Below are 10,859 nucleotides of genomic sequence, written 5' to 3' on the forward strand. Positions count from 1 at the left end.
ATAGCCACACGGTGCTTCTCACGTTTCCTCAAAGTACCACATGCCTCCGACCTTCAGTTCAGCATTGTCAGGTCCGTCCGGTTTCAAATACCAACAACCACAGTCCTTCCCTTCCGCTTCCCTACCGGCGGAAGTGACGAACCGGAAGCGTCTCTCTTCCCACTGGGGGCGGGGAAGAAATATGGCGGCGCCCAGCAGCCGGTGAGGCGAGAGGACACGGGCATCCCGGGGAGCGACCAGACTCTTACGTTATGGCCGCATCCCCGCACACTCTCTCCTCACGCCTCCTTACAGGTATTGCACGCGCTGTCGGGCACGACTTTGGGAAAGTTCTCTTTTTGCCACGTGCAACACTGTGGTTCCGGCTTGCTGCAACCTTGGGAGCCCTTGGCGAGGTCGGCTGTGCACCGGTGGGAGGATGTGACCTAGAGAGTAGCCTTTAGTGGTGAGGCCACAGGGCTAAGGTCTAGTATTGCACTGTGTCTTTGGCTGTTCATGCTGCCTCCGTTCCGGTCCCCTGGAGGGGCGGTGTCTAGTGTTTCTTTCGATTTTCATAGAGTGGAAGCTGGAAAGAGAGGACGGGGTAGAATCTTAGGGCTCCATGAGTCTTTTGACTTATAAGAGCGTCCGTTCCTAGCCACTGGCATATAAGGACAAGGAAAGCGCTTTGTCCCCACTCAGAAGCTTTCTTACAATATCAATGGTCATGATGTAAATTTTGATAATGAAAATGATGAAAACTGCAGACCTTGCGCCATAGCTTCAGATTTTTTATTTTTGGACCATTCATCGTGGTCCCTGATGTAATGCTCCTACTTGAAGGGCCTAACAGCTATGTATGTTGAAGATGGAATGTGCTTCTTTGGCCCTCGGCGAGGTCTCAGTTCAAATGTCACTTTTTCATAGAGGCCTACCTTGCCTATCCTATATAAATAGAGCTCCTGCCCTTCTCCTCACATCAGCTTATTTCTCTCATCATGGTTAGCACAGTCTGTAATTATTTATGTACACCGGTTTATCATATATTTCTCCCAATTAGAATGTAAATCTTGTGAAGGCAGGGACAATTTTTCTGTGATTCACCTCTGTGCCTCCCAGTGCTCAGAACAGTAATTGGTGTACATTGTTGTCTCTCAGTAATTATTTGTGAATGAATGGAATTTGCCCTGTTGGAGATATTAAAGAAGAAGTTGGAAATTATTTTGACTCCAGTAGTTTGGGGTGATGACGAAGGGCTGTATGAGGAATGTGTTCCCACAGGTCCATATTAGAGATGGATAGGTGAATCCAGGGACTCTTTTTTAAATCAGATCCCAGAAACTTTTCAGGCCCCATGTATCACAAGTTCTCTGCAGCATCTGGCAATATAGATCACTGTGATTCTGAAATTTCTTCACTTTTTTCTCATGGCATTGTTATTTATGGATCTTTTCTGGTCTGTGTGATGTCAGGACAAATTATTTGACTTCTCTGGAATTGAGTTTACTCATCTATAAAATAAGGCAGTTGAACTAGATACTTTTAAAGGTCCCTTCTGGTTCAAAAAGTGGGAAAGAGGGCGGGAAGTTGGAGTATAGATGAAACAAGATTGGTAATTGTTGAAGCTGAGGGAAAAGTAATGGGGCTCATTGTATTCTGCTTTAGTATGTGATTGAAATTTTTCACAATGAAAAGGTTTTTTAAAGGTCTGTGATTCTTTTTGAATTGCTTCTTTGTTGCTTTCTGCTATCCCTGACTGTGAGTATTCTTTGATCCTGACCATAGACACTCATTCTCTTAGGGCTAAGCCTTTCTTAGTGCTTGAACAGACTCATTGCTTTTCTGCCTTTCAGTTTTGTACTTTGGACTTTCTATAGGACAATTCCACTTGGCTGCTCAGAATTCCCCAATTCCAGTTAGTGGGCTGCATATGGCCCACATGGTTTTTTGCTGGATCAGTCTTTTCATTCCTCGTAAGGAATTAGTAGACGGTTTAGCTTCTTGAAGCTATGAACATAATCACCAATAATGCTAGTAATTGGTCTGTATGATTTACTCTGATCCACTTTGAAGATCCACTGTGGAAGCAGCATGGTGAGAAGGAATGGCAGAGAGATAATCTGGGACTATATTACATACCTAGTGGTCATGTCTGAGTTTGCTTCAAAAAATTCAAAGTATTTTATAGCCATTAAAAAAAAAATTCAGGACTTTTCAGTTACTTTTCTGCTCACCTCATTTTATTTTCCTCCTGGCAACATGCTTTTCTCACTGGATGTGAAGAACTCAAAACTGGTTTTGAAATTAAGGCCCAGAACAGTAAAACCTTGATGTCTTCTTGACAGAATTGTTCAATATTGAAATCCTGTTAACTTAAATAACAATGTTAAGGCCAAAAAGGGAAAATATGCACCAGTAAAAATATAAATAAAACTGGAATATCCAAAAACTGATTTCAAAAAATTTTGAAAAATGCTACTATTCCTTCATGTATACATATGCAGGCAAACACACATTCACATAAATGGAAAACAAGCATTTTGTAATTGAGGTTTGAGAATCTGATTTCAGTGAAGAAGTGACATATCTCCAGTCTAAGATGATTGCCATGTATTGCAAGGGGCAGTGATAGTTCTTCTCACAGTCTAAGTAAACTGTGGAGATGATCAAACATTATTTCATTATTATATGGAAAGCACTCTGCTGGCTGTTGTAGCAAAAGTGAGTAAGTCCCAGCCACCAAGGAACTAAAAATTATGGCGGAAACAAATGGAAACAATTTGCATTAAGAAGTGCCATAAAAAAGTATATAAAGTGAGAGGGTAGTTACATGAGACTGGAAATTTGACAGGTGAGACAAGACACTGCAAGCTAGTGAGCAACATAAACAAAAGTGAACAAAATTGTGAAGTATGTGGTCTTAGTGGAGGGTGATGAGAAGTGTTGCTACATTGAGTTATATGTACACGTTTGGGCGAGTGATGCATATTCTGAGCTTCAGGAAGAAAACCATTAGCTTTATGGAACTTAAATTGGAGAACAAAAGAAATTACTGAAGTTGGGATGACTGGCTTGAATTCTACGACTGTTACCGTAATCCAAATGTAAGATAATAAGGGTCTGGATCAGTAGGAATGGAAAGAATTTGGCCTATATTTCAGAGTTTACTGGACTTGATGGTTATTAAATGATGAAGGAAGAATTCAGGATGTTCTTGAGGTCTTAAGTAGGTAATGGTTTTATCTGTAATAGAGAACAGAGCAGAGATATGGGTGAGAATAAAGTGTTCCTAAAGACACTGCAGCTCATCCATGTGGAGATAAAGAGCAGTTGTGATAGGCATAGTGACTGTAGAAGTGGGTTGAAGATTAAAAATTACCCTATAATTGCATTTGCTAAGGGACAATATATAATGTTCAGAACAGTAAGAACTGTCTGAAAATGGCAGATACAGCAAGAAGAGATACCATAGGAAACTGAGAAGTGATGAGTGATAGGTGGAAAGAACCAGGAACTATTAGTGTCATGGAGCCATGGGAGAAGAGATTCTTAAAAAGGAAGGGAGAATCTGTACCATTACACTTTGAAGGCTTGACTGGGATGAGGCTTTACAAAGAAGCATTGGATTTGCTGATATTTGAGAAAAGGTTTAGAATAATGATTAAAAGCCAGATTCTTATACAACAAAAATAGCTTCTTCCTAAGTAGATTGATAGAGTCATACCTTATTGGGAACTATTTCCTCACCTTTTTAGTTGGCCAAAATATTAATCTGAAATATATATTCCAGTTTACAGTTATTTATTGAGAAAAAATGCCCATTTTATATTTTTTAAAAGTGACTAAATTGATTATTTTGTATTTTCTTCTTAAAAATATCTTTTCAGCACTTAATATAATAAAAGCATAATGATCCTGAAATGAAAAATTTCCCTAGTCCTGTTGAAGAATTACATTGACTTAAACAATAAATTGGGGTAATAAATTGCATTTATTCACAAATCTGGATTAAATAATTTCAGAGTTCTGACCCATCACATGTGCATTGCTTACCATGGTGCTGGCTTTGCTTCTGGATAGGTGCAGTCATTTGATGAGAAATAGCAATCATTTTAACTATTTTTCCCCTTCTCTCTCTATTACAGGTCGGGTAGGAGGATGTGTTTGGTATCTAGAGAGAAGAGCTGTGCAGGAATCCCCTCACAAGTTTATGCATCATTTTAGGAACATCAATAAGCAGTGGATTACATTTCAGCACTTTACCTTTCTTAAACGTATGGTATGTTCAGAAGACAATTCTTACTCTGCTATTTGCTTTTACTTTCTCTGTATGAGAGAATTTTAGAAATTACTATTATAAGAAGAGTTGTAGGAAGTCTGTTTGAAAAGGACTTTCATTTAGTGTACTTTTAAGTTTATTCAAAACTTTAATCTCTTGTTCTGATTATTCTTAACCAAAACCAGAATAATTCTGAGCTTTAAAGTATGATCTTGAACTTACTCATTAAATTTGGAGAAAGCTTGAAAACTTCTGGCATATTTCGACACCAAAATTAAGAAGCTGAACTGTTATATGTTATAATACATCTTTTTAAATTCTTTAAAGTTCTCTAAATACATCAGTGATACAGAAATAATTGCTTTAGCAGTGCAATCCTCTTGTTATATTAGCAGTGCATCTAAAAGTTTTTTAAACACATGCACTTCTAAGTACTCAAACAGTTTTTGTAATTTGCTAGGCATTTTGTAGTAGACATTGATAATCTAAGTCCTCTTGTAGACCTATATCTAGATTCGCTCCATAGTATTGTTGGCAACATGGTAACTTACTCCAAATTACCAGTGAGAGCATTTGCCATTTTCTCAAATAGAAAAATGTCATAGAATGGAGAACTGATAGCTAAGAACTTATTATTAGAGCATGAAATAATAGCAAATTCATAATTTAAAATTCTATTTGACATTCATCTCATCTTTTTTAACTTAAAATGTCCACTTTAACTTAAAATTTAAAATATTATAAAACTCATTGTTCTGATAAAAGAGTAAAATTTCCAGTAATGTTTAGACTTTTTAAGTTGGGGTTCAAGGATAATGGATATTTAGAAGAGAGACTCAAATATGTATAATGCCTTTTGTACGTAAACAGAACTCTAGATTCATTCATGACTTTGTAGTTCCTTCTAAGACTAGTATGTGTAACGGAAAAATTACTTAACTAGTTATCAGGATAGGTGGCTTTTAGTCCCAGGGCCACCTATAACTAGCTGCTTGTTGACTCATGGCTTTGTCAGTTTATTTCAAGCTTTGATTTCCTCATCTGTAAATTAAAGAGGGAGATATGAATAATAATCTATCTTTACACCTGTCGAAAACCTTAAATGAGATATCTATTACATAACTACTTAACTATAATGATACACATTATATAAAACTATAAAGTGCCTCATGGCTGCTAGTAATAATTACTTCTTGCTAATAAGCAGTAGAGACTGTCTGTCTCTAAAACCCACATTCATTCCTCATACACCGTGCTGTAGTGTCGCTTAGCCATGGATTATGCACTATCTTGAGCTCCTCTGCACTGTTTGCCTAGGAGCGTGGAAAGTCAACAATGATTTGGGTTCTTGATTATAGAAAATTTTTTCATTGTATTTGAATGTTAAACCACCAGTTTCTGGTTCTATGTTAGAGGAAATTCTAGAGGGGATGAATAAGAAATAAGTTTATTTTTCCTTCAAGGAATTTAAATTTCTAGAATTTTCTGAACCATTGAATTTGAAAACCAGTGCCAAGGCATTAATTGTATTCTTCATATCTCTTAGTCTAGTGATTTCCATTTTACCAAACACTCTAAATTGGTTAATTTACCATGTATTTATAAAGTTATAGGAAAATCTTTCAAGTACCATAAAAGTTGGACTGATAGAAGGTGTAACAACCATTTAAGAGCATTTTGGGTTTTGTATAGTAATATGTAGTTTTTAAATTTAGTATGTCACGCAACTGAACAGAAGTCTCAGCCAGCAAGTAAAACCAAAGCCAGAACCAGTGGCATCTCCTTTCCTTGAAAAAACATCTTCGGGTCAAGAAATATATGAGATGAAACCTTTTTCACCCTCCAGCCTATCTTTGTCCAGAAAGCCAAGTGAAAAAGAATTGATAGAACTAGAATCTGCCTCAATAATTCAAGGCTCAATAGAAGTGGGAAAAGAGACAAAAGATGAAAAGCAGTGGAAAGAGATGAAGCTGCACGTGGACGATTTGCCAGGAATTTTGGCTCGACTATCCAAAATCAAGCTCACAGGTACTTTGTTTTTCTGGTATAGTTAGATTCTTACTCGAAACTTTGTTTTTAGTTAAACAAAAAGCTAATTTTATTTACTGCCCCAAAAGGAATATTTTTAAACTGCAGATCCTTTCTTAGTATTTTTCTTCTCTTCAATTTAGTTGGAATCCAAAATCAAGTTTTCTGAATTCTATTTACTCAGAATTGTAAATAGCATTGTACTGAATGTATTGTACTAAAAAGATTTTCTTTTATTTGCAATTAAAGTAGAATACTTATCCTGCTTACATCCTTGTCTTTTGTGTTTTTACACCTATTGTCCTTTAAAGATGCAGTAAGATAATGAGTTCTGTCTGAGTTCTGCAGGCAGAGCTGACTGCACTGCTGTGCTTGGTATGCAGTGAACTCACAGTGGCCACTGGGACTCCCAGCTCACTGCTATGTTTTGCTTTTGTAGAGGTCTGGGATTGCCCCAAGTGTGGAGGGATTTTGAGCACTTCTCTGAAAGGAAGTTTAGAACCAGATTTTTTGCCTAATTGTAGCAAACTGCACCAATTTTTATTGCATGCATTTGAGTATTAACCCAGAATTATGTCATTTGGTTGTTACAGCCATCCTGTGAGTCAGGCAAAGCTTTGTTATTATCATCTCAACTCGTAGCTAAACGTAGAAATAGCTTATTCTGGGCTAACCCTGTTTAGAATACATGTTCTGGATCATTCTGCAGATGGAAACCTGGTCTCTCCTTTTCTTCCTGGATGAGAATAAGGAAAAGAAATGAGTAAGTGATAAAGTTATACCAGGTACTCTTTGAGGACAGAAAGTGGGAAATAATGTTATTGAGTCAAAATCAAGAATTAAACAGATGAGACAGAGAGGCTTTTGAGAGTAGAGAAGGTCAGAACAAGAGTGGTTTCTTTTTGTTTGTTTGTTTTTCAAGAGAGTTAAGTCTGAAATCGATGGTGAAAGGAGGTAAACCAGAAAACTTCTTTCCTCAGTGATCAAACTCACTTAAACTCACTTATAGAAAATCTTTAGAAGGGGAGAACACATAGAGATAGGAATTTGATAAAGAATGATAGTAAAACTTACAGTGTGACTCTAAAACACGGAGACTGATTTCAGGTGGTCTTGAAATTATGTCTTAATGTTTTCTGATAGCTGAGCAAGGAATCATATTTCTAAAGAAGTTATCTTTAGATTGTATAAATGACAAAATTTACACAACTGGTTTGGGTGTTGTTGATGTGTTACGAATGACTATAAACAAGGTGTGATTTTAGTATGTCACCCAAAATAAAAGGCCTCTCAGTCTGTAGGCATCAGATGTGACCTCTCTTATCAGCAGAAGCTTCTTTCTTTGTGTGCGCCATCATTTAACACATCAACTTACATGTCTCCTGCTCACTTTGCAGATTGGTTCTCCTCTTTGATTGTCTCATTTCTGTCAATAATACTAGCATCCTTTACTTCCCCCAGATGAGAAATCTTAGAATCAGTCTTTGCTTTCCCCTCTACCCTTCATCTCCAGTCTAACATCCAGCTATTACTGGCAGAATCTTTTGTAATGCCTATATGATTTCTTATCTCCATTTCTGAAGCTACTATCCTAGGTCAGGTCCAAAACATATAAGATATTTGGTTATTGCAGCAGCTCCTAACTGTTCTCTCTGCCTTCATTCTCCTCTCACTGCAATTTATACTGCATAGGGCTACCAGACTAACTTTTATAAAAGTTGTTTTCATATATTACTAACCTACTCAAGAGTCTACAGTTCCTCTGCATTGCCTCCTGCCTCAACTCTGCCTGATTTTAAAGGTACATTGTAATTGGAAATGGTTAGACTCTTCCCAGAAACATACATTTTTTTCTCCCTTCCCTGACCCCTTCCACTTTACCATACTCTTTCCTCCACTGACCAGTCTGCCTCTCATATTTAGTCAGATCCTTTCAAGGCTTCTCCATGAAGCCTTCTCTTGCCTGCTCTTGACCCAACTCTCTCTTTTCAAAACCCAGAATATGGCTTTGAAGTCAAGCAGACTTGAGTTCAGATCCTGGTTATGATCTTGACTAACCAGTGAGAATTTGGGCAGTTCCTTGACTTTGTTGAGACAATTTCCTCATCCATAAAGTAGGAATAATAATAAATCATTTTAAGAATGTAATCACATAATGCTTTTAAAGAAGGGGTCCCCAACCTCTGTGCCATGGACCAGTATCAGTCCGTGGCATGTTGAGAACCAGGCTGCACAGTAGGAGGTGAGTAGTGGGCAAGCTAGCGAAGCTTCATCTGTATTTGCAGCTGCTCCTTAGCGCTAGCATCCCCTCAGCTCCACTTCAGATCATCAGGCATTAAATTCTCATAGGAGCACAGGTCCCTGAAGCCGAAAAAGTTGGGGACTGCTGTTTTAAAGTACCCAGCAGTGTGCCTGGCATGTGGGAGACCTCAAGGGTAGTTTTCAAATAATTACAGGTAAACACTTGATTGTCTTTAATGTATGTTATATTTTCCTAAGATTTTGAGGACAGAAATCATGCTGTATACTTGCTGAGTACTTTTGATATCTGGGTACAATGCTTCTTACTAGGTAGAGACTTGCTTTGGAGAGGGAATTGATGGATTGAAGTCTTCTAGGAGAGTAACCACAAGGAGAAGGGAATAAGAAACTCTGTCACTGGGGGAATGAGATTGTTTGCTTAGAAAAGAGAAGGGAGCGGGGAGAAAGATAGCGAATGAAAGGCAAATGAAGACATGGTTAACAATCTTCAAACATCATAGCTCCATCGACTTAAAGGAACAGTGCTGCTTATTTATAGTTTAGAAGGCAGAACAGAGATTGCATTTGCTAACAGGGTGGCAGATTCTCTCAGTATGAATGAGAGTTCTTAGGAAAATTATTTAGATGTGAAATGGGTTGCCTCATAAGGCAGTCGTTCTTGTCATTGGAACTATCCAAGTAGAAACAGATCATCATCATCTTTGATAGAAGTTGAAGAGGGGATCCATGCATCGTGTGCTGGATGGAACGAGATGATGAGACTACCTGCCTTCAATATTTATTGGGTGTTTATGCATACTCCTTTGTGCTAGATGCTAGAGATACAGAGATAACTCACACATGATTTCTGTCCTTAAGAATTTGATAGTCTAATGGGGAGATTTTTGGTACTTTCGTACTTTTTATACGCATACACATATAAAATAATAAACAGCTGTAGTCAGATACATTTCTGTTTCAAACCTATAGCTCTTTTTTAATACCTATGTGATCTCGAGCAATTTCTTAACCTTAGAGTACCTTAGAGATAATGCATATAAAACACCTGTCTGCCCATCACCTAGTATGCACTTAATTAGCTGTTATTAATACGACTATTATTGCTATATCTATCATTAGAGAAATTAATGTTATAGGTACCATAAGAGATGTGTATGTACATAAGGCAGAATGGGGACCCAGAGAAGGAAGTGTTGTTTCTGCCTGTCATGGGGGTTGAAGTGAATGAGTCTTTACTAAGCAGAAAAGGCATGGAGTGTAAGCAGATACCCAGGCATATTCAGAAAACTGTAGTGTGCCTGAGTAATGCAGTATGACTTGAGTGTTACGTAGAGGCACTTGCTGGGGTTGAAGAGTTAAGCAGGGCCATTTTATTTTGGCATGTATTTTATGCTAAAGAGTTTGGCTGTGATACCCCAGCCAGTGGAAAGTCCTGGAAGGTTCTTTAGGGGAACATCATCACTTTATGTTTTATTTATTTATCTTTTAAGTTGCTTTTAAATGCTACTAAATTAATATAAACTTATTTTAAGAAAAGGAAATTCAAACAATACAGAAGTATATTATAAACTGAAAAGGTACTTTTTTCATCCATTCTAGATAAAATCTCTGCTAAAAATGTGACCTTCTATATATATACAAATATGCAGATATAAATAGTTATGGTTTTACATTTTAATAGAAATAGGATCATTCTTCACACATACAACAGTTCTACAACTTGCCATTTTCTCTTAACAGTATAGTTTTCGCTGACAATATTTCATTGCATACTATACCAGTATATGGAACTGCCGTTATTTACTTAACCAAACCACTGCAGATGCACATTTAGGGTGTTTCCAGTTTTTTTCAATTAAAAGTAATTCTGTGATTAACTTTTATGTACATAAGTTGTTGTACACTTATGAGTCTATCTAAGTGTTTACAAATGTAAATTGCTAGCTTTAAACACAATAATTTTGATAGATTAACCAGTTTGTTCCTAAAAAGATAGTATAATTTACATTCCTTCCAATAGCATATGGGAATCTGATTCCTTCCATATTCTGTGCTTGTGCATAGCAATGTTTACCAGTTTTACCTATTTGATAATAGAAAAAGATTTTTGTGTGTGTTTTTATTTTTTAAGTTTTTATTTTTATTTTTTAAGCATCTTTTTCTCTATTTTTGTCATTTGTGGTTTTCCTTTTACTATTTACTTCTTATATCCTCAATCATTTCTTATTGATTCTTTAGAGCTCTTTGTAAATTACCATTTCATCCACCATACGTATATTTCGTTTTTTGTTTTATTTTCCCCTGTTGAGAT

The 10,859-nt window shown here is 36.9% G+C and overlaps 1 protein-coding gene across 2 annotated transcripts in view; it reads left to right on the forward strand.

Annotated features, from left to right (window-relative positions):
* The first annotated feature begins 140 nt into the window (after positions 1-140).
* The window catches only part of LOC105291280 (protoheme IX farnesyltransferase, mitochondrial), a 127,520-nt gene continuing 116,801 nt past the window's right edge, over positions 141-10,859 (forward strand). For both annotated transcript variants that reach the window (XM_023529954.1, XM_023529955.1), the window contains exons 1-3: positions 141-294; positions 4,125-4,258; positions 5,974-6,286. In XM_023529954.1, the coding sequence (XP_023385722.1) occupies positions 252-294; positions 4,125-4,258; positions 5,974-6,286 (490 nt within the window). In that variant the 5' untranslated portion in view covers positions 141-251. The remainder of the gene's footprint in view (positions 295-4,124; positions 4,259-5,973; positions 6,287-10,859) is intronic.

The sequence above is a fragment of the Pteropus vampyrus genome, unplaced genomic scaffold (assembly GCF_000151845.1).
Source record: "Pteropus vampyrus isolate Shadow unplaced genomic scaffold, Pvam_2.0 Scaffold44, whole genome shotgun sequence".
Lineage (NCBI taxonomy): Eukaryota > Metazoa > Chordata > Mammalia > Chiroptera > Pteropodidae > Pteropus > Pteropus vampyrus.